At 49.8% G+C, this 24,459-nt stretch overlaps 1 protein-coding gene across 1 annotated transcript in view; it reads right to left on the bottom strand.

Annotated features, from left to right (window-relative positions):
- Window positions 1-24,459, bottom strand: part of TEX11 (testis expressed 11) — a 58,295-nt gene that overhangs the window by 25,655 nt on the left and 8,181 nt on the right. Inside the window, exons 6-16 of the mRNA XM_054388581.1 lie at window positions 23,754-23,834; window positions 21,481-21,566; window positions 19,206-19,263; window positions 17,899-17,994; window positions 15,395-15,476; window positions 14,639-14,717; window positions 13,046-13,197; window positions 11,558-11,643; window positions 10,204-10,341; window positions 2,443-2,545; window positions 1,300-1,424 (exon numbers count right to left, since the gene is read on the bottom strand). Coding sequence (XP_054244556.1) covers window positions 1,300-1,424; window positions 2,443-2,545; window positions 10,204-10,341; window positions 11,558-11,643; window positions 13,046-13,197; window positions 14,639-14,717; window positions 15,395-15,476; window positions 17,899-17,994; window positions 19,206-19,263; window positions 21,481-21,566; window positions 23,754-23,834 — 1,086 coding nt within the window. The remainder of the gene's footprint in view (window positions 1-1,299; window positions 1,425-2,442; window positions 2,546-10,203; window positions 10,342-11,557; window positions 11,644-13,045; window positions 13,198-14,638; window positions 14,718-15,394; window positions 15,477-17,898; window positions 17,995-19,205; window positions 19,264-21,480; window positions 21,567-23,753; window positions 23,835-24,459) is intronic.

The raw sequence follows: 24,459 nt of genomic DNA, 5'->3' as shown, positions 1-24,459 counted from the left end.
ACTTTAAAGAGGACAGGCAGCCTCTTCTCATCAGCTACTTCAGACATCACTCAAGCCACCAGCCAAGATGCTCACAGGAGGCACAAGCGATATTTCAGTCTTTCTTCACTGGCTTAGAATCATAGAATCATGGGATGGGTTGGGTTGGAGGCCTTTCTGATGGGAAACATCACCTGACTTCAGTCTTACCTGCATCAGTCTCCTTTGTCAGGGTAAAGATTAAACAAACCCAGGTAGTACCAGTGATTTGATAGCTCCTGGGAGCTTTCAGAGGCTTGAAAATTGTTTCCAGCTGTATGTAAAGTGCAGAATCTAACCCAGGTTTCACTTAGCTCTCAAGGCATTTGCAGCTCTCCTTTCCTATTCTCTAGGAAGCACATGTCCAACGAGGCTGAGCACCCTGCCCTCATGGGAGGTGACCCAGCCCATGGCAGGGGCTTGGAACTGGATGCTCCTGTGCAACTTCAGTTACACAGGTTCCCCTTATCATATCAAAGATCAAATCCCAGAGGCAGAAAAAGACATCATGTTTTGCTGAGAACTCCACCATCTCATTTCCTGATATCAACTTTTATAGCTCAGAATCCTTTTTTCCTGAAGAAATATGTAAAAATCCAATTTCTTTTTATGTGAAATCTATCTCTGCCAATCTGAGACCTCACCTGCAGTGCTGTGTCCAGCTATGGAACCCCCAGCACAAGAGATACATGGACCTCCTGAACCAGGTCTTGAGGAGGGGCACAAATATGAACAGAGGGCTGGAAAACCTCTGCTATATACACAGGCGGAGAGAGTTGGGGCTGCTCAGCTGGAGAAGAGAAGGTTCCAGAGAGACCTCAGAGCTGCATTTCATTATCTGCAGGGGACCTGCAGGCAGGCTGGGGAGGGACTGTTCAGAAGGGGCTGGTGGGGATAGGTTTGAAAGTGGAGCAGGGCAGATTTAGGTTGGACACGAGGAGAAAGTTGTGCACAGTGAGGGTGGTGAGACACTGGAACAGGCTGCCAAGAGAGGTGGTTGAGGCTCCATCCCTGGAGACATTCAAGCTGAGCCTGGCTGTATCCCTGTGCAGCCAGCTCTACCTGGAGGTGGCCCTGCTGCCTGCAGGGGGGTTGGACAATATAACCTTTGAGGGTCCCTTCAAACCCAATGCAATCTGTGAATTCCACAGCACACTTGCATGAGACCTGAGTCCCAGGGCATGAAATAGCAACAGATGAAGTAGATACAGATATGAAAAGCAGACCAGGTGACAGAGGTTACATCAATAAAGCAAATTAGTACAAGGTTATCTGAGCTACCTCTAAAGCAATCTGAGCAGCTAAACTCAGGAGGTTAGTGCCTGTATTTTCATCCACTCTCAGCTTGTCCTCATGTTGGGATGGCTTCTCCACCAGCTTCCCCATTTCAACCACTGCTTCCACAGCTGAAACACACACAAAGCAAAGTGACATTCTTAATAGCTGCAGTTGGAAAGTTGTACTGTTTGAATGAGGCTTTGGAAATTATTTCTGAAAGGCTCTGAGTTTTTAGTATGAAAAAGGAAGCCAGGAACACCTGACCATCCCAGGACCACAGTTATCCATTTCTTCCCAGAGAGGTGCCCAAGGCCTTTCGAGCTACTAATGTAAGGACACAAGGATGCCATGCAAATGTCACCACATCTGTCATCCCTCATTCCGTTGTTTGTCACCAAAGACAGAAGCCTACTTCTAACACAGCATCTGGATGCGATTCCAAGCTCCCACATCTTGGGTGCTGCTGCTTTTATGCACTTCCCACTCTGTCCACGGGAATAACTGATGCTGCCATTCAAAAGATGCACAGAGAACAAATGATTGGAACAAACCCCACTGGCAAACGAGCTGCTTTGTATTCTCAGTAAGTATAGAGTGGATTCTCACTTGAGCTAAGATTTTCATGAAGATTTGACATGGCAGAGCTCATTAGAAAGAAGGCTCTCCAGTAATGTGTCATCTGTAAGCCACCTGAGGAACTCAGGTCTTCTCTGGTCACCTCCAGCTCTACATGTCCAGAGCAATTCCAAACGGTTCTGTTAAGGTTTCTTCAGCTCAGGATCCATTGTTTGTATTGTAAATGCATCCCAAAGGATATTAGAAACAGTAAATACACAATCACCCGCACCTTGGGCTGCCACTGCAGCTGCTGCTCCTCCCAAGATTCAAGACTTGCTAGCCAGAGGTGCATTCAGACAGTATCAGATGTGGCAATGGGCTCCACATCCTATGTAGGGTATAGAAAATACAGCACTGACAGTTCCAGTCTGCAGCCTGACAGCTTCATTGCTTTCCCAGATCCCAGCTACCCTCTGCTGGGTCCTTCTCCAGATGTGTAGTCCAGCTCTGCTTGGCATCTTCTAATAGAATTGGCACTCCTGGGTGGGTTCTTTCTTCTCAGTGGACCCTTTATCCTTAAACTCCTACCTTTATCAGTGTCTTTCTCCATCACTGCAATCTTGTAGACACTGAATTTAGTGAAGATGCTGTCTGGATCACACCTCTCCGCTTCTTTAACTGCCTCTTTAGCCTGCTCAGGGAAGAGATTAAAGGAAATTGGTACAATGACATCTGGAAATCAACAACACAATTCACAGCAGGGGAGAGCTACAAAGAGACATAAAAGGCTGCATTAATTTATACAATTGCTCAACAAGTTTGGTCTGGTAACATCATCCCTAGAAAGAAAAGTCAAGTGACAAGAGTAGAAGATGGCACCAAAGGCTGACAATGACCAGCCTGAAGAAAAAGCCAAACCCTCATAATTTGAGCCACAAAACCAGAAAGCAGGAGAATGTCTGAGATTGCTGGAAAATTAAACTCCCTTTGGGTACTCTGGACTGTGAAGTCTAATACCCCCAAAGCAGGGCTAGAGAGGTCAAGAAGTGAGGGCTAACAGACTGCTGGGGGAAGTTCTAATGACACACATCAAGGGTTTTCTTCTGTCAGGGCTCATCTCACCACTGGAGAGAGGAGGACCTGTAGTCTGAGAAGAAACCTGATCTGCTGAGGCATGGTCACACAGCATGGGGGCTGATCCCCCAATAGAATGACAGCTGACAGAGAGGCCTCCACAGCCGCTAAGAGCACACAGTCACAGAAGGGTAGGGGTTGGAAGGGACCTCCAGAGATCATAGTCATAGAATCATTAGGGTTGGAAGGGACCTCAAGGATCATCCAGTTCCAAACCACCCGCCATGGGCAGGGACACCTCACACTAGATCAGCTTGCTCAGAGCCACATCCAGCCTGGCCTTAAAAACCTCCAGGGATGAGGCTTCCACCACCTCCCTGGGCAACCTGTTCCAGATCACCCACTCCAACCTCCTGTCAGAGCAGGGTCACCCAGGGCAGGTCACACAGGAACACATCCAGGTGGGGCTTGAAGATCTTCAGAGGAGACTCCGCAACCTCTCTTGGCAGCCTGCTCCAGGCCTCCAGCACCCTCACACCAAAGAAGTTTCTCCTCATGTTCAGGTGGAACTTCTTGGGTTCCAGCTTTTACCCTTTGTTCCTTGTCCTGTCACTGGGCACCACAGAAGAGAGCCTAGCCCCTTCTTGCCCCCCACCCCTCAATGTCTGCAGACATTGATCAGATCCCTCTCAGTCTTCTCCTCTCCAGACTAACCAGCCCCAGGGCTCTCAGCCTTTCTGCACAGCAGAAATGTTCCAGTCCCTTCATCATCCTCACAGCCTCCATTAGACTCTCTCCAGAAGTTCCCTGTCCCTCTTGAACCAGGGAGCCCAGAACTGCACACAGGATTGCAGCTGTGCTCTCAGCAGGGCAGAACAGAGGGACAGAACAACTTCCCCAGACCTACTGGGCACATTTTTCTTACTGCCCCCCAGGATGCCATTGGCTCTCTTGGCCACAAGGGCACATTGTTGTCCTATGCAGAACTTGCTGCCCATCAGCACTCCAAGGTCTCTCTCCAGAGAGAGAGGTGCTTCCAAGAAGAACAACCCCCAGTCTCTACTGGTGCCTGAGGCTATTCCTCCCCAGGTGCAGGACTCTGCACTTCTCCTGACAAAACTTCTCTCCCTGCCAGAAGACGCAAAGCAGAGCCCTGCCTGTATGCAAAAGAGAGACAGAAAAACAGATGGAAAGAAAGTGCAAAGGGAACAGCTACAGAAATAAAGCCAAAGCAAACAACAGCAAACACTGACAGAGATCACAGATCACACACCAGACATCACACATACATGTCACTGAGCACACATCACAGACACATCACACAACACACACATCACACGTACCCACCACGCACACACCACACCAACACCACGCATGCACCCCATGCACACACCCCGCACACGCCCCCGCACACGCATCACACACACACCCCACACACACCCACACCCCACACGCATCACACCCCACGCACACACCCCACACACCACACACACACCCCCCATGCACACCCCCCATGCAGCAAACACCACACACACACCCCACACACACACACCCCACACACACACACTCCACACACACCCCCCACACGCTCGCACCACACATGCACGCACCACACATGCACGTACCACACATGCACGCACCACACATGTTGTTGGATTCTGTTGTGGTCTTACTGGCCTAAGAAGATATGGTAACTCAACTATGAATCTGCTAGCAGACACATTTGAATTTGTTACTCCTCTTACAACTACAGAGGGTCTTTGGAACCAGTGGTACTCTAGATATCTTGTGCTAGCAGAGAGAAATGGCTGCACAGACAGACATAGTTACACAGAGAGAAATGGTTGTGCAGACAGACAGTTACACAGAGAGAAATGGTTGTGCAGACAGACATAGCTGTGCAGGCAGACGCCATTAACGAGGCACAGTCTCCTTCTCCTCCCTCTGCTGCCCAGAGGGACGCAGCAGTGGCTGCAGGATCTCAAAGCACACCTCCTGCCAATCCTGCACAGACTCCCTCTGCTCCTGCTAACCCTGCACAAAATTACCCTACTCCTTCCAACTCTGCTGTGAATGTGAAAGCTCAACCAGTGATTTTGGTTGCCACTATCACCAGAAAGCGCAAAGGAGCTGCAGGAGGAGATGCAGATACTGCAGGAGATGGTGCAGATGGAGATGAGGGTCCTTCTACTCAGGGTCCCTCTGTTAAGAAAGATCCTTCTGGTGAGGAAGAGAAGGTTAGCCTTAAAACTCTGGCAGACCTCTTGAGACCCCACATGGATGATGGAGATGTAGACCCTGCTAAATTAGCAACTGCTGGCAATGCCTCTGAACTCAAGGAAATTCAACGGAGCATTACAATAGGAATATGGGGACAGCGACCTCAGGATGATGATGAGGAGGAGGAGGAGGATGACATACAGTCAGCTAATGCACCCAGACAGGAAATTAGACATGTGAGGAAGGATTACATCAGAGGAGATAATGAGCCAGTCCTGTCTTGGCTAGCCAGGTGTTTTGATATGGGAGCCCCAGCATTGGTGGTAGGTGACAAGTCAGCCTCTCAGTTGGGGATGCTCTCAAAGGATACAGGCATAGACAGGCACCTAGGCAAGTGCATTGGTAAAGTTTCTCTGTGGGCACGCCTCCTACTGGCAGTCTCGCTGAGGTACCCCAGCAGAGATGATTTACCATGGAACCCTAAGCCTTGGACCACAATAGATGAGGGAATCGAGCGTCTGAGAGAATTTGCTGTTGTGGCAGTTTAGGCTGGGTGCCCCCTGCCACTGCTGCATGAGATACACCTCTGCTGTCCTGGGTGCCCACCCAATAGGGGTGGACACAGGAAACGGCGTATTTCTACCCATAAATCCTGCGCCCTATAAAGCCATCTGCAGAGTCATTCTCTTCCTCTTTCTTCCCTCTCTGCCCCCGTGGGAGATGCTCTCTCTTATTGGGTAACAGTGGGGGAGTATCTCAGGCCCCTTAGGCCTGACTAGGCCTAATGCCAGGAGGAGAATGGAGGGGGGGCAGTCTCAGACCTGGCCAGCCTGAGACTTGCCTAGCAGTGGGAGGGGGGAAGAAAGAGCCCTGGGGGTTTGGGTAGACCCTCAGGTGGGAGACGGGAAGGATTGGAAGCCTCTGGGAATTGTGTAAGGGACTCTGTATGCTTTAGGATGTTCTTTGCCACTATGCTTTGTAGTTTTTCTGTAGTTTCACCAATTGCTTTTCCATTTAAACTTTCCATCACACTCCAATTCGTTTGTGTGAGTGTCATTCTTTTGTCCCTTTCAGGACAAGAGATGTTCTGGCTGGCCTCAAACCAGCACAGCTGTGAGAGAAATAATGTCTGGAGATCATAAGACTCTGAATCCTGATGAAATTCCTGTTGGAACAGGCCTTGCCAAAAAGCTCATTAAGCTTGCTCCTCCTAATTATGCTACTATTCTGGCAAGCAGGATTGTGGCAAGAAATTATGGTGGAGTGCCTCCCACTGTTGGCCATTTCACTGACCAAATGAGGCAGTTGGAGGATAGTCTTGCACGTACTTCTTTGGTTTCAGCCATTGAAACTTTGTCTGGAAAGATTGATAATTGCATGAAAGAGCTGAAGGAGGAATTTAAAACCTCCATATCCAACTTGATGAAGGGGGATGATTCTGATTCCTCTTCCTCCAGATGGATACAAGTCTCAGCTGTCAAAAAAAGATGTGCTCCAAGAAGGCCATTCCAGAATAGGTCAAACCAAAACAGACAGCAGAGGCAATCACGTGGCAGTATCTGGATAACTCTGCGTGATCAGTTTGGTGAGAACATGAACAGATGGGATGGTCAACCAACTTCTGATCTTTTCAAGAGGTTACGGGAGCTGCAGAGGGGCAGATCCCGAGGTAGCAATACCAGAAGGGTAGCTGTCGCTTCCTCAGTTTCCCAGAAACAACTCTGATAGCTCCAACAGTGATCCTAATTCTGGTGCTGGACGTTGTGCCAGCTGTACATGTGGAGGTAATGCCCCACCATTAGGGGTGCCCTGCCTTCCGCCAGGGGGAGGTAAGGGATAATGGAGATAACAGAATCTATTGGGATGTGTACATCCAGTGGCCTGGCACTTCAAAATTTCAGAAGTACAGGGCCTTGGTTGACACAGGAGCTCAGTGCACCATAATACCATCAAATTATCAAGGGGGAGAATCTGTAACTATTCAGGGAGTCACTGGTGGATCTCAAGAGTTGTTTAAGATAGAGGTTGATATAAGTTTAACTGGGAAGCAGTGGAAGAAACATACTATTGTAACAGGTCCTAATGCACCTTGTATTTTGGGAATTGACTTTCTGAGAGAAGGGCGTTTTAAAGACCCTAAGGGTTACAAATGGGCTTTTGGAATAGCAACTGTAGAAACTGATGGAGGAAAATTGAAGTTGTCTATTAGACCTGAGCTTTCAGATGAATCTGCAGTTGTGGGACAACATGAGATAGAGGATGTAAAGCTGCCGGTTGCTTCTCAAACTGTGCATCACAGACAATACAGAACCAACCGTGACTCTTTGGTGCCCATTCAAAACTTGATTTGTCAGCTGGAGAGTCAGAAGGTCATCAGCAAAACTCATTCACCTTTCAACAGTCCAATCTGGCCTGTAAGAAAGCAGAATGGAGAGTGGCGTCTGACAGTTGATTTCCGTGCCTTGAATGAAGTAACTCCATACATGAGTGCAGCTGTGCCAGACATGGAACTCCAGAGAGAATTGAGTCAGACAACGGAACTCATTTCAAGAACAATCTTGTAAAAAACTGGGCCAAAGAGCACGGCATCGAGTGGATATTCCACATTCCCTACTATGCACCAGCTGCAAGGAAGATCGAACGCTACAACGGTTTGCTGAAAACCACTCTCAAAGCCATGGGGGGTGGATCCTTGAAAAACTGGGAGAAACATTTAGCACAAGCAACCTGGTTGGTGAATAGTAGAGGTTCAGTGAATCGAGCTGGACCTGCCCAATCAGATTTGTTGCAAAAGAAGGAAGGTGATAGAGTTCCTGTTATCAGAGAAAAGAATCTGTTAGGCAAAACTGTTTGGGTATTTTCTCCTTCAGGAGAGGCCAAACCTGTCCGAGGGGTGGTTTCTGCTGAAGGTCCTGGTCACACCTATTGGGTGATGCAAGAAAATGGTGAAATTCAGTGTATTCCACAAAGAAATCTAACTTTGGCTGAGAGAGGTTAAATTCAGAGTGTTGCGCAGATACAGCATCGCGCCCAAGAGGAGAGTCCATGAGATCTACGCTGCACGAACCCTGAGAGCCCTGAGTCACCTGAGAGTCCCTGTTCCTTTCTTCGCTCCATCTGCGAGGAAACAAGCTGTTTGCTGTTTTTCCTGTGATTTGACTCTTTTGAGTCATCTACATCTGAGATAGCCAGAATGGACTATGGTCTTTATTCACCTATTGTTGTAGATGTTATTTTAGATTAGATAAATGGTAGTAGCAGCCAATGGAATTGTTTAGAAGGGGTGGACTGTGATGGTTTGAAACTGTCTTTTTAATTTTTTACCTTGCAAAGTTCAAAACAGAGAAAGTGAAAGACTGTAAATAAGTCACTATTGGGTGTAAGAAAGCAAAATAACGATTGTTCTAAACACTTCCATTGGATAGATAGAAATGTTTAAGAACTATTACCCAAAACAAAGTGGGCACTCTGCACATTCTGCGTTCTGCAGTGGGGGCAGTTGCTGGGCTGTCTGGCTGCTGTTTCTTCTTCTCTTCTGGCTGAAGATAACACACTGACCTTGGCAGCTAAGTTAACAACTTTCTGCTCTAACTAACTCTGCTCTCTGTCCACAGGGGGTCTGGGGGGGAAGCTCCTGGGAGAGGGAGGCCCCTTTGGGAAGGGTCCCCTTTGGGGGGAAGCAAAGGGAGATTGGTTGTGTTTTTCTGTTGATTGCATATATTTGTAAATGTTGTGAATTTTGTATATTTGTTCATATTCATTGCATTTCATCATAGATTGTAGATCTGCTTGTAAATACAGCTTGCATTTGCTTCCAGACTGGGCTAGCCTGGTTATTGTAGGTGGGGGTGGAATTTCAGCTCACACTGACACAGCACCACACACACGCACCATGCACACGCACCGCACTCACACGCACCGCACACGCGCACCACACGCACCACACGTGCGCTCCACACACGCGCACCACACGCGCATCCCACGTGCAACCCTCACATGCACCACACACACACCACGCACACACACGCCCCACTCACATGCGCCGCACACACGCACCACACGCCCACCCCACACACACGCACCTCACACGCACGCACCATACACACGCGCACCCCACACACGCGCACCCCATGCGTGCAACCCACACGCGCGCACTGCACCACACGCACCACACGCACACGTACCACACACACCCACCACACACGCACCACACACGCGCGCACCGTACACACACACCACGCACACGCACCACGCACACACGCACCCCACTCACACGCGCCAGACACGCACGCACCACAGACGCGCACCCCACACACGTGCACCCCACGCACACGCACGCGCTCCCCCCATGCGCGCAATCCACACGCGCACCATGCAAACGCACCATGCACACGCACCATGCAGACACGCGCCCTACTCACACACGTCCCACTCACACGCACCACACAGGCGCACCGCACACGCACCCCACGCGTGCGCAACCCCCGCGCGCACACCCCACGCACGCGCACCACGAACCACACACACACTCAGCACGCACGCACCACTCACGCACGCACCACTCACGCACCCCACTCCACACGCACCCCCCTCCACACGCACCCCCACGCACACCCCCTCCACACCCCCCCCCCACAACACACACCCCCCCCCACAACACACACACCCCCCCCACAACACACACACCCCCCCCCACACACACACACCCCCCCCCACACACACACACACCCCACACACACACACCCCCCCCCACACACACACACACCCCACACACACACACCCCCCACACACACACACCCCCCACACACACACACCCCACACACACACCCCCCCCCCACACACACACACCCACACACCCCCCACACACACACCCACCCCCACCCCCACACACACACACCCACCCCCACACACACACCCCCACGCACACACCCCCCCACACACACACCCCACACACACACACACCCCCCCCACACACACACACCCCCCACACACACCCCCCTCCCCCACACATCACTCACATGTCACACTCCTCTCCCACTCCTCTCTGCCCTGTACCTTGTCGAGCTGCTGCAGGTGCAAGTGGCAGGTGGCTATGTTCCTCTGCAGCCTGCCCAGGTTGTGGTCGATCTGGCCAGGTGTGTAGAAGCTGGCAGAGTAGCTGTACCACTGCAGGGCTGCTGAGTAGCTTTTGGCCTAGGAAATGCAAGTAATTTGTTAAGTAAAGAGAGCAAGGCCCCAGACCTTGGCTGGGGGATTAACCTGTCTGTGTTTTCCCAAGAGTTTTTAGAAGGTGCCAGGACAGGAGAGATCTAGACAGGAATATGTTGTGGTGGCACCTTTCCTCCAGAAGAGTGATCAGTGGCTCCACAACACAGCTAATACTCACCAGACCTGATGCTTTGCCTAGCCATAGAACCACTCAATGGCTCAGGTTGATAGGGACCTCAGAGATCATCTACTCCAACCTCCATGCCATGGCATGAATGCCTCTCAACTAGACTTGGTTGTCCAAAGCCTCATCCAACCTGGCCTTGAACACCCCCAGGCAGGAGACAGCCACAGCCTCCCTGGGCAGCCTGTGCCAGAGTCTCACCGTCCTCACACTGAAGAACTTCCTCAGCTCCACTCTAACCCTGCTCTGCCTCAGCTTCAAACCATTCCCCCTTGGCCTGTCTCCAGACATCATCAAGAAAAGTCTGCAGCCTTCCTGCAGGATCCCTTCAGGTACTGGCAGGCAGCTCTAAGGTCCCCCTGGAGCCTTCTCTTCTCCAGGCTCCTTCAGCCTGGCCTCATAGCAGAGGTGCTGCAGCTGAGAGACTTGGGGCTGTTTAGTTTGGAGAGGAGAAGGCTGAGAAGGGACTTGATAAATGCCTACAAATATCTGAAGGGTGGCTGTCAGGAGGATGCAGCCAGGCTCTGCTCAGTGACACCCAGTGACAGGATGAGGGGCAATGGATGGAAACTCAATCACAGGAAATTCAGCTCAACATCAGGAGAAACTTCTTAGGTGTGAGGGTGGCAGAGCCCTGGAGCAGGCTTCCCAGAGAGGTTGTGGAGTCTCCTTCTCTGGAGGTCTTCAAAACCCACCTGGATGTGTTCCTGTGTGACCTGCCCTGGGTGACCCTGCTCTGGCAGGGGGTTCGACTCAATGATCTCTGGAGGCCCCTTCCAATTTTTAGCATTCTGTGATTCTATGCAACCGTTGCTATGTACAAACCTTGAGATGAGGCTGCCTGAAACTTCATGCTGTAAAGGATGACAGCACCCAGCTGGACAAAAGTGCCCACTGGAACATGGATCTTAGAAACAGCTTGGATGCTAACCAAGAACAGCCACACCAAAGAAGTCAGGAGAAGCAGATCTTCATTTTCCCTGCTACGAGCACCAGCACTCAAGTTTAGTATCAAACCTCATAATGTTTGGCAGCTCTGTCCCACAGGATGATGTGCAGCTGGTTCAAGGCTTCAGGCAGCAGCTGTTTCCCACTGTAATGACCTGAAAAGACATTGCAGGTCAGCACTTGGCAAGGGCCTCCAGAGACACACAGAGAAGCACCTCAGAACTATTTGAGAGATACTGTCCCCATAAGCCACAACCAAAACCACTGACTGCAATGGTTCCAGAGAGGACTTAGTGCATATCCTGCCTCTGACATAAGCCAACAGATAACCCCTCCCAAAGCAGTAAAGGAATAAATATTTCCATGTTTGAACAATGTAAGTGTGGCTCCTGTACCTAGATGAGCGCTATGTGAAGTAGGGTCCCATCTCCAGCAGAGCTGGCAGTCACAAAGTGCTGCTGTGCTACAGACCTGAGAGACAAGCTGGCTCAGCTGCTCAAACAAAGCCAGAGACCCTGCTTTCATATTGACAAACCCACACAAGACTGGATGGACAAAGGATTAACAGGACACAGAACCTCTGATGCTCCTCATCCCACATGGATCAATCACACAGAGTCCACACTGAGAAGGAGGAAATGTTCTAGCAAGAGAGTTTATACAGAATCATAGAATGGCAGGGGGTGGAATCTGAAGATTGAGTACAACCCTCTGCCAGAGTAGGGTCACCCAGGGCAGGTCACACAGGAACACATCCAGGTGGGGTTGGAGAGTCTCCAGAGCAGGAGACTCCACAACCTCTCTGGGCAGCCTGCTCCAGGGCTCTGCCACCCTCACAGCCAAGAAGTTCCTCCTCATGTTCAGAGCTTCCTCTGTTCAGGTTTGTGCCCATTGCCTCCTGTCCTGTCCCAGGGCACCACTGAGCAGAGCCTGGCCCCATCTCCCTGACCCCCAGCCCTCAGATCTCTGTAAGCATTGATCAGATCCCCCTCAGCCTCCTCTTCTCCAGGCTAACCAGCCCCAGCTCTCTCAGCCTCTCCTCAGCTGAGAGCTGTTCCAGTGCCCTCAGCAGCTCAGGGGCCCTGTGCTGGACTCTCTCCAGGAGTTCTTTGTCCTTCTTCAGCTGGGGAGCCCAGGACTGGACACAGCACTGCAGGGGAGGCCTCCCCAGGGCAGAGCAGAGGGGCAGGAGAACCTCCCTTGACCTGCTGGCCACACTTCTCTCCATGCCCCCCAGGATGCCCTTGGCCTTCTAGGCCAGCAGGGCACTTTGCTGGCCCATGGGCATCCTGCTGTCTGCCAGGGCCCCCCAGGGCCTTTTCCCCAGAGCTGCTCTCTAGCAGCTCAGCCCCCAGCCTGCACTGATGCACTGATCTTGGTACATTTAACCTTGAGCTTCATCATGGCTGTGATTTGTCCTGGAAATTGAGAGCTGCCTTGCAAAAAAACATAAGGGAGAGCAGACACAGCTAGAGAGGAAGATGAAATTAAGCAGAATTGAATTTCAGCCACCCAACCCCAGCTCTCAGTAAAGAACAGCAAAGAATGGGTACAGACCAATGATGATTTCTTCCACCTTTTGCTTAGCCAGCAGCTCCCTGCTGTTCTGCAGCAGGAACTCCACATGCAGCAGGGTGATTTTGCCCACATCGGGTGAAGATGCAAATCGTTCAGGAACAGATTTCAGGAACTCAAGCCCAACTGATTCCCTATTCACACAGATGCATTTTTCAGAGGCTGAAGAAGAAAGGCTGTTAATTTTCCATTCTGTGAGATCTCATATTCCCTCCAGACAACATGTTTGTCATCAAGAGCACTGGCACACGGTCACAGACAGAGGCAAGGTATGAATTGACTGCATTTCATCTATTCAGCAGTCACTTCCTAGCAGCACGTGCTGCCTATAGGCACAGGATCCTCAAGAGAGTTTGCTCCTCACAATGAAACATTAAGCATTCACTGCAAGAGAAAAGCATTTCCATAGGTAATCATGAGGCAGCACTCACAAGGATGGAATTTCCTGCCTGCCTTTGTCAGTAACTTGGTCATCTTTACACTGTTTTTCACAAGAATGATTCTAGGGCTCAAACTTTGGTGCTGAGGGTTGGTTATTTAAGATGGAAGAAAGGTTTCAGTCAGGTAATTACAGACTCACAGATTCATAGATTCACCAAATGGTTTGGGTTGGAAGGGACCTCAAAGATCATCCAGTTCAATCATGAGACACACCATCCAGCCTGGCCTTGAATACCTCCAGGGAGGGGACATCCACAGCCTCCCTGGGCAACTTCTTCCAGTGTCTCCTCACACTAAAGAATTTCTTCCTTATCTGAAGTCTCAGTCTCCTCTCCTCAAGCTTCAATATATTTCTATATAATATTCCAGATATATTACTCCATATATATGTTAAAACTATAGGAAGAATCTTAACCATTCCAGATCTGGAAGCCTCAATACAGGAAGGACATGGACCTGATGGAGAGGGTCCAGAGGAGGCCATGAAGATGATCAGGGGGTTAGAGCACCTCTGCTATGAGGACAGGCTCAGGGAGCTGCGGGTGTTCAGCCGGGAGAAGGCTCCAGGGACACCTTAGAGCAGCCTTCCAGTACCTGAAAGGGGCTACAAGAAGGCTGCAGAGGGACTCTCCCAAAGGCCTGCAGGGACAGGACCAGGGGCAATGGTTTGAAATGAGAGCAGAGCAGATTGAGATTGGATGTGAGGAACAAGTTCTGCACCAGGAGGCTGCTGGAACACTGCCACAGGTTGCCCAGGGAGGTGGTTGAGGCTCCATCCCTGGAGCTATTCAAGGTGAGGCTGGACAGGACTCTGGGCAACCTGATCTAGTGGAGGATGTCCCTGCTGAGTGCAGGGGGATTGGAATGGATGAGTTTTGGAGGTCCCTTCCAACCCAAACCATTCTGTGAGTCTATGACAGTGAGGCTGCAGCATTGCTGATTGCCAATCACCATTTTACATCCTATTCTGCTGCTGCCATCATCCCTGGCACCTTGCTCTCTCAAACCTGATTTTCCTTGCTCTGTGAGTTTTGATTTAAAATAAACCATCATTGTATAACAGATGTCCCTTGCTTATAAAAGAAACCAAACCAAGTCCAAATATCGTGTGCACCACAGCTAATGTTTTCATACCTTCCATACTCCAGCAGGAGCTTGGCAGTATTCAAACAAAAGTCTAAAGACATCTCATGGTGCAGGAATTCTGCAACAGCTACAACATAAAGCAGTGGAGATTTAAGCAACTTAGGTACTTGATTGCTCAATTTGTCCTCACCTCTTACAGCTTCTCTGAACAAAAACACCTCTGCTCTGCTCTCCTGAGACCTCACCTGCAGGGCTGTGCCCACCTAAGGTACACCCAACACAAGAGGGACATGAAGCTGATGGAGAGGGTCTAAAGAAGGCCACCAAGATGATCAGAGGGCTGGAGCACCTCTGCTGTGGGGACAGGCTGAGAGAATTGGGGCTGTTCAGCCTGGAGAAGAGAAGGCTCCAGGCAGACCTCAGAGCTGCATTTCAAGATCTGCAGGGGACCCCCAGGCAGGCTGGGGAGGGACTGTTCAGAAGGGGCTGTGGGGATAGGATGAGAGGCAATGGTTTGAAAGTGGAGCAGGGCAGAGTTAGGTTGGACATCAGGAGGGAGTTGTGCACAGTGAGGGTGGTGAGACAGTGGAACAGGCTGTCCAGGGAGGTGGTTGAGGCTCCATCCCTGGAGACATTCAAGCTGAGCCTGGCTGTGTCCCTGTGCAGCCTGCTCTAGCTGGAGGTGGCCCTGCTGCCTGAAGGGGTTGGACAAGATGAGCTTTGAGGGTCTCTTCCAACCCATTGCAATCTGGGAATACTGAAGTGGAGAGACCTTCCTATGAACCCCACACAGAGCTGTGGTACCTGAGCTGATGTCTTCATCTGATGCTCCACCTTTAAGGAGAATTTTTACTTTCAGAAAAAACCCTGCTGGGTGCAAGTCCTCCTGCACAATGGAAAACAAGACATTACTTGGACAGGTGTTTGGAGAATAGAGATCCCACGAGGCTCAAGCACACTGAGAACACACCTCAGAATCACACACTGCACTGTACTCACAGAATCACAGACTGCTTTGGGCTGGAAGGGACCTTTAAAGCTCATCTAGTCCAATCTCCCTGCAGTCAGCAGGACATCTTCAACTAGGGCAGGTTGCTCAGAGTCCCAAACAACTTGACCTGCAATGGTTCCAGGGATGGGACATCTCCCACCTTTCCAGGCAACCTGACTCAAGGTCTTACCACCCTCAGTGTAAAAAATTTCTTTTTATCTAGGCTGAATCTCCTCTTGTAGTTCAAACCATCAATCCTTGTCCTGTCACAACAAGCCCTGCTAAAAAGTCTGTCCCTGGCTTTCTGAGTAGCCCCTTTAAACACTGGAAGGCCACCAGAAGGTCTCCCTGGAGCTTTCTCTTCTCTAGACTATTAAGGAGCACTACAGGAACATTCAATGCCACCTTAATGGCTGAAGCAACAGGCAGGCAACTGGCAATGTTTTCTCCTAAGCTGCAATGGGCACCTCTGTTATTTAATTTTACACTATCAAAGGACAAGTTCTGGGCCCCAGTGGGAAGTGGGAAGGACATTGAGGGGCTGGAGCCTGTCCAGAGCAGGACAGCAAGGCTGGAGAAGGGCCTGGAGCCCCTGGGCTAGAGGAGGGGCTGAGGGAGCTGGGGGTGTTCAGGCTGGAGAAGAGGAGGCTGAGGGAGACCTCATTGCTCTCTACAGCTCCCTGAAGGGAGGTTGGAGCAGGCAGGGAGCAGCCTCTGCTCCTTGGTGGCAAGGGACAGGAGCAGAGGAAATGGTTGCAAGCTGCAGCAGGGCAGGCTCAGGCTGGACTCAGGAACTATTTCTGCTCTGGAAGGGATCTCAGACATTGGAACAGGCTGCCCAGGGCAGTGCTGCAGTCACCATCCCTGGGGGTGTTCCAGCAGCATGGAGCTGGTGCTTAGGGACATGGTTTGGTGCTGGCCCTGCAGTGCTGGGCTGAGGGCTGGACTGGGTGAGCCTGGAGGTCTCTTCCAACTGGATGAATTCCATGTGTGTGTGACCAGGAGGACAACCACAGCAGGAGACAGATGATTCTCATTTTGCTGTGGCCCATTTCTGACACTTTTAAATGGCAGCTGAACTCTGCTGACTGACAGAAACCTTTCCTGCTTTTGTGTGTGTGAACTGCCTGGATCCCTCTGGAATGAAGAGGAGCAGCATTTAGAACAGTTTCTAGTGATAGGAAACACAGGGGAGAAGAGCAGTGGGAGCAAATGCAAACAATGCTGATGCATACTGCAGCTCTCACCCAAACACTGCACTTGTCAGGCTCTTTAGTTACCCAGATCCTCACACAAGATCAAAAGACATGTTATCCAAATTGCAATAAAACCACTTTCCACCTCAAAGCTTTGCAAAAGTAAATACACGGAGCCCTTGTGCCAAGGAGGCCAAAGGTGTCCCGGGGTGCATTATGAACTGTGTGGCTAGCAGGTCTAGAGAGGTTCCCCTCCCCCTCTACTCTGCCCTGGTGAGATCACACCTGGAGTACTGTGTCCAGTTTTGGAGTCCACAGTTCAAGAGGGACAGAGATCTGCTGGAGAGAGCCCAACAGAAGCTATGAGGATGATGAGGGGACTGGAACATCTCTGCTATGAAGAAAGACTTGGGATTGTTTAGTCTAGAGAGGAGAAGGCTGAGGGGGATCTGATCAATGCTTACAGAGATCTGAGAGGTGGGGGTCAGGGAGATGGGGCCAGGCTCTGCTCAGTGGTGCCCCAGGACAGGACAGGAGGCAATGGGCACAAACCTGAACAGAGGAAGCTCTGAACATGAGGAGGAACTTATTGGCTTTGAGGGTGGCAGAGCCCTGGAGCAGGCTGCCCAGGGAGGTTGTGGAGTCTCCTTCTCTGGAGATCTTCAAAACCTACCTGGATGTGTTCCTGTGTGACCTGTCTTAATTGGTCCTGCTCTGGCAGGGGGCTTGGACTGAATGATCTCTGGAGGTCCCTTCCAAGCCCTAGCACTCTGTGATTGTGTGAGAAGGTTTGAAGCCAGCTGCAGTAGATCTCAGGTGCACCACACTGTGGTTTATTCTTGTCATGAATACATGCCATTTTTACTCCTATCATTAACAAAGGACCTCACTGCTCACAGATGTGAGGCAGCAGGACAGCTCTGCATCTGTGTGCAAGGAAATCTTTCCCTCTACAAAAGCTGGGAGCACCAAGTCATGGTTAGCACAGTGAAAACCAGAGCAAACACCTCCAGCTGGTGTCAAGGATAACACAGCAGTGATCAGTGTGGCCTACAGTACGATGTTAAGCAATGCTTGAGTTTCAGCTATCACACACCACAAACACAGCAACACTTCACTACCTGATTTGCCAAGCTTATAGCTCTCAATGCCTTGTCAAGGTGGAGGCTGCAATCCCACTCAAAATAGGCTGTAGCCAGCAGCCGCAGCACTTTAGCCTGGAGAGATAAACAAATTAGAAGTTTCAGAGGCATCTCTGGAAAGCAGAAGGGCAAAGAGCCACAGATGGACATGGTTTTGAGTGCAAAAGACTTGAAATTTAAGGTCATGAGAAATCAAAGCTCTCTGAGTCAAAAGAATGCCTGCCTGATGTCAGGCATACAAAATCATTGCTCAGTTCTGAAGCGTATTCAGCCCTTCAACTGGAGCTCAGAGAACAAAAGGGTGAAAGGGGAAAAAAAGGACAATCACAGGCCTGGAAAAATCAGAACCAACAAAGAAAGTTAAGGAAGTTTCTCTCTTTCTGGAGGAGGTTTCTCTCTTTCACTGACAGAAAACAACACAAGACATACATGGCAGTGGTGTGCAAATTATTTCTGTGAGGAGAAAGAGATCAAAATCTTCTCCATGTGCCCTGTGGGTGCCCATATGTCTACAGGAGTGAGACATGAAGATCTATCAGAAAGCACAGCAATGGCATTGTGCTTCCTCTGCCTGCCCTGCTCTCAGGCCTGCCTGCAGCCCACCCCCACCCAGCCACTCACACAACTGCCTCCCCCTCCTCTGCCCCCCAATAGTGTGGGAAGAGAAACTGGGAGGCAAAAAGCAAAGCCCTGTGGGTGGAGATAAGGAGAAATCAGCAGGACAACATAAAGAACAAATGAACAGCTGGAACAACATCAGCAAAACCCAGCACAGACAGGACAACCAGTCCGGGGAAGGGGAAGTGGCCACCATGGCCACCAAACCATGACCCCAGGTGCCATGGCCACTCATTTCTTGAACACTTCTACCACCTCCATGGACAGTCTGTTCCAGTGCCTGAACACTCCACCAGGAAAGAAATTTTTCCTAAACTCCAACTCAAACCTCCCCTGGCACAATTTCAGGCCATTTCCTCTCATCCTGTCACCTGATACTAGGGAGAAGAGCCCAACCCCCACCTCACTGCAGCCTCCTTTCAGGGAGCTGCAGAGAGCAATGAGGTCTCCCTCAGTCTCTTCTCCACACTGAACACCCCCAGCTCCCTCAGCTGCTCCTCACCAGCCCTCTTCTCCAGACCCTTCCCCACCTTTGTTCCCTGGACCTGCTCTAGCTCTCTAAGTCCTTCTTGGAATGAAGGGCCCAAAACTGAACCCAGGACTCAAGCTGTGACCTCAGCAGCACCCAGGACAGGAGTTCTGTTCTTACCTCTTGCTCTATTTCTTACCTGCATTTCCTTGCCAACAGAATACTTCATATCCATCTTCCCAATGTCATAGCTCTGGCTATCAATAGGTGAATAAGGCAGAATTAAATGGGATGACAAAGTCTACTGATATGTACAATCCTGCCCTTTCCTACTGCTTCACCAGTAGGAAACCACACAAGCACACAAGCTCATCTCAGTATTCACTCTGAGTAGAGAACAGGGAGTGTTGTCTTTCTAAACCCTCCTGTTAAACACCTGCCCTCAGTCACTTGCTTCAACCTACTGCACCACCTTCTCTAGCCTCTTCTCCTCAAACAGTGGAGTTGGCTTTACCAGCTTGCTCCACAGAGCTTGGGAAGAAGCAGGCTTTCTCATTCTCACCTGACATAATACAGTCCTGGGCAGCAGTTACACATGGCCTGGGCATCAGGCTGGAAGGCACCCTCAAGGTCATCTTGTCCAACTCTGTGCAGTCAGCAGGGACACCTCCAACTAAAGCAGGCTGCACAGGGACCCATTCAGGCTGTTCTTGAATGTCTCCAAGGACAGGGCCTCAACCACCTCCCTGGGAAGCCTGTTCCAGTGTCTCACCAGCCTCACTGTGCACAACTTCCTCCTGAGGTCCAACCTAACTCTGCCCTGCTCCACTTTCAAACCGTTGTCCCTTGTCCTATCCCCACAGCCCTTTCTGGACAGTCCCTCCCCAGCCTTCATGCAGGTTAAAGAGCAGCACAAAGGATTCTCCGGGACAAAATGTTGTGGCAGTTCCACAAAAGCAGGTTTGGTTGCAAATGTGAAAGGAGAAGTGTTAGAAAGAGAGGAACTGTGCCTTGCTTTGCTTGTGGAATGTGTGCTCGGAACGGGGCAGTCGCAGCCCAGCAGATGGAGCTACACGTCTGGCTCCACATTAGCATCTCCACTTTACAAAGACACTTTTCCACCTCAAATGTTGCTTTCAGGACTTGGTGCTGAATTTTACAGACGATTAAAATATCAAATAATCTCCAAAGCACTATCTGCAGCTCATTCAAAGGATTTCCAGAATGAAATCCTCTTGGACAACATTTGTGACCAGAACTGGAGTTTGCTATGTTGCCATTCCCTTGCTTCTATTAAAAGACTATTTAAAACAAAATGGAAAAGAGGAAATTAAATAAATACATTTTTGAGCTGAGGCTGCGACTGGCATGAGAAGACTCATTTTGCAGATGGAGAGAAGGGATTCTGCCCCTCTGCTCTGGTGCAACCTCACCTGCAGTGCTGTGTCCAGCTCTGGAGCCCTCAGCACAGGAAGGACTTGGACCTGATGGAGAGGGTCCAGAAGGGGCCATGATCAGTGGTTGGAGCACCTCTGCTATGAGGATAGGCTCAGGGAGCTGCAGGTGTTCAGCCTGGAGAAGAGAAGGCTCTGGGGAGACCTTAGAGCAGGCTTCCAGCACCTGAAGGGGCTACAAGAAGGCTGCAGAGGGACTCTCCCAAAGGCCTGCAGGGACAGGACCAGGGGCAATGGTTTGAAATGAGAGCAGAGCAGATTGAGATTGGATGTGAGGAACAAGTTCTGCACCAGGAGGCTGCTGGAACACTGCCACAGGTTGCCCAGGAAGGTGGTTGAGGCTCCATCCCTGGAGCTATTCAAGGTGAGGCTGGCCAGGGCTCTGGGCAACCTGATCTAGCGGAGGATGTCCCTGCTGAGTGCAGGGGGTTGGACTGGGTGAGCTTTGGAGGTCCCTTCCAACCCAAACCATTCTACGATTCCATGATTTTTTTCTTCCTTAGTAGTGCCACATTCCTTTTCTGGATCCTGTCCAAGCCACCTCTCTCTATTCCCTTTTCACCTTGAAGTTTGTGTCTTCCATCAAGGACCTGCTCTCAATATAGTATCTCCTCTATTAGAAATTCAAACTCATAGATGAGTTAAATTCATTTAAAAACAGTCAGAAGAATTCATCTATTCTTCCAAACTGTTCAAATTCCTTCAATATCCTTCATGAATGGCACAAGAACTGGGAACAGCCTCTTCATGAAAATAATCTCCTGGGATTGGTATTAGGAAGAGAACTGCTGAGAACAATGGAAAGAGGACTCTGATTCTAATGACATGAAAATAGATGTGGAGAGCAGACATGTTAGGCAATAGAGTCAGGCAGCTACTGGGTATCTGCTCAGCTCATTAAAATCTTGCATTCTCACATTTTTAATTAAACATCTGTTTTCCCTTGCTCCTCTCTCTCCTTCACACATATTTTTTTCATCTCAGAAGCAGGATTTGATTTTGTTTGCCTTTGCACATTACCTGAGCCAGAAGGAGCTCTGCTCATACCTCTTCCGTTCATAGTTCTCCACTCCAAAATTGTAGCAGAGGATTGCCAGGTAACAGGTCTGCAACAAAAGACTCCTGCTTCTGCAGTGCTCCTGTGGAAATCCCATTCCAGCCAGCCTCAGGGCCTTTCAAATGCTTTTGGCTTTACAGATATATCCACTGTTACCATTTCTGACCTTACAGGAAGGATAGTGGCTCAAAGGGAATCATAACTGTGAATCATTCTGTGATTCTGTAATTCTGGAAAGCGAAGTATCACAAACCAGTCTGGGACAAAAAGCAGTGGGACTCTTGACATAGCAGGTAGAAATCATGCTGAATGGACTAGAACCATGCAATTATACAATACAATTAAACCTTCAGGGGGAAGCTGCAACATTGCAGCTTCAGGCTTGAAAATGACAACAGTTGTACCTAGTTAAGTGTCCTGGTTTGAGCCTGCAGCTCAGTTAACCCTTAACCTACAACACTAAGTGAAGAGGACTCCACCACTTCCATGGAAAGCCTCTTCCCAGCTTGTTTCTTGGGGGTTAAAGAGGCTCATGCAGATTCAAAGTTTCAGGAAAAGCCTGGGTTTGAATGCTTGGTTATTGAGAGCACTGCTGCTGGCTGCTTTCTGAGCCAGCCCTGACAGCCTCTGTGGCTAACAACTTGCCTTGCATTTGAAATGATTAGCAGCTGTCCCATGCTGTTCAGAGCAGATCCAGAGAAGTCCTTTCACATCCTAATAGGCTGCCAAAGTTTACTCCCATTCTGTGTCTGCAGCTGCCTCCTTTTGCAAGCATAAAAAAATGCTTTCAAGTGACTGAAACTCACTCCTCAGGCAAGAATGAGAAGCAGCACAACATCCTGCCTCCAATTTCTTCTCTCCTTGCAATGCAGAGACAGAAGCAGAGGTTCAGTGTGAACCCTCACCAAGCCCAGTCACTCTCTGATGTGAAACCCTCATTTCTGCTCAGGTCACGTGTGAAGGTTTTCTTGCCAGAACAGGAAGTTTCCTGTATTGAGAGGATTTCATGCAGAGTGTTTAGCATAAGGCTGTAGGCATCCTGTGCCATACCCCAGTAACTGGCCTGCATGCTTGCAAGAGAGGCATTTCAGAGTAGAATTAAAAACCTATTTCAGTGAATGCCTGAGTGCCACGCATCAAGCACAACACTAAACATACCCATAAGCCTCGTACCTCCCTGAACAGAATCACTAACTGTGTTGGAAGGGACCTCAAAGATCATCCTGTTCCAACCCCCTGCCATGGGCAGGGACACCTCCCACCAGCCCAGGTTACTCAAGGCCTCATCCAGCCTGGCCTTCAACACCTCCAGGGAGGGGGCAGCCACAGCCTCCCTGGGCAACCTGTGCCAGTCTCTCCCCACCCTCACTCTCAAGAATTAAGAATTTCTTCCTCATCTCCAGTCTCAATCTCCCCTCTTCCAGCTCAAAGCCATTGTCCCTCGTCCTGTCACTGCCAGCCCTTGTTCAAAAGTCCCTCCCCAGCTCTCCTGGAGCCCCTTCAGGTACAAAAAGGCTGCTCTAAGGTCTCTCTGGAGCCTCCTTGCAGTGCTAGGACAAAGGACAATGGTTTCAAATTGGAGCAGGGCAGGTTTAGGTTGGACTTCAGAAGGAAGTTCTGCACAGTGACAGTGGGGAGACACTGGAACAGGCTGCCCAGGGAGGTGGGTGAGGCCCTGTCCCTCGAGAGATCCAAAATCAGCCTGGCTGTGTCCCTGTGCAGCCTGCTCCAGCTGGAGGTGTCCCTGCTGCCTGCAGGGGGCTGGACAAGGTGATCTTGGTGGATCCCTTCAAACCCAATGCAATCTGTGAGTCTGTGAAAACCTTAACTCAGCTCTTCCCTTCTCCCACCTGTCTCCAGACAATAGTTCACTTGGGTACCAGGTCAGAAGCAATACACAAGATCAAGATGCAAAATGCATCTACAAGAGCAGATGGCACATTCAATTTAGAAATCTTTTTGCCTTACTTTCTGATTTGTCTTCTCTCATTCTCCATAAACAGTTTCATTCTATTTTAAATTACAAACTATGAAGGAAGGAAAAAAAATAACTTTGAAGAAAAAATCTGCAGATTTATTATGCAGATTTAGTATGAAGATCTCAAGCAACCAATCACAGAAGTTGTACAGAGGTCAGAGTAATTCTCAGTCTTTAACACACAGAGGGGAAAATAAACTTGCAGCGTTTGGAATGATAAAGAAGGGATCATTTCTATGGCTCTGTGACTTCACTTACCTCTTTTGGCAGTTTGATCAACATCTCTTTGCAGCGCTGCAAGCACATCACTGCCTTCTGGAAATGCCCCTGAGCCACTGCCTAGGACAGCAGCAGAGAAGGACAACCACCAGTGAGCAGACAGCCCTCACAGCTCCAGCAAAGACTGATTCTCTTCACCAGGGTTTGGGCTGTCCCACCAGGTGAGTTAGGTTTGGGATCAGACACCTGTCCTTATATTGCTACAACCACTTTGGCCACTGCTTTGGAAAGCTGCTGAGAATTTTGGAGGCAGTACTCCCCTTCTAGATGCTGAGCTCAGTATGTTACCAGCAAGTGAAAGCAACTCCATTCCCTCATACTCACACCCAGATGTCTGTGCTGCTCTGTAGCATTGGTAAAGCACCCAGAAACTCCAGTGGGGCACACCAATGCCTCACAGAAGTTAGAATTTCTAAATGAAGTAGTTTAAATGACTGTAATTTGTGATGCTGATTCCCTTTAACACTTTTTCAGCCTCCTCTCTCACTGCACTGGGCTCTGAGGTGTTTTTAGTTTGACAATTATCACCATTATCTTACCTCACTCTATGATGAAATAGGAAAAAAAACTACCAGGTGTCATGCAACTCAATGTTTCCAAGTTTTGTGATTTTAAAATAATTATTCCACTGTTTAAAGCCTCAGGCAAAGTTCATGCTGCAAACCCAAGTCACCTTCTCCTTGGG

This window comes from Indicator indicator, chromosome 17 (genome assembly GCF_027791375.1).
Source record: "Indicator indicator isolate 239-I01 chromosome 17, UM_Iind_1.1, whole genome shotgun sequence".
NCBI lineage: Eukaryota > Metazoa > Chordata > Aves > Piciformes > Indicatoridae > Indicator > Indicator indicator.
Note: the sequence above shows the minus strand (reverse complement) of the source record. Positions and strands in the feature narration are given on the sequence as shown.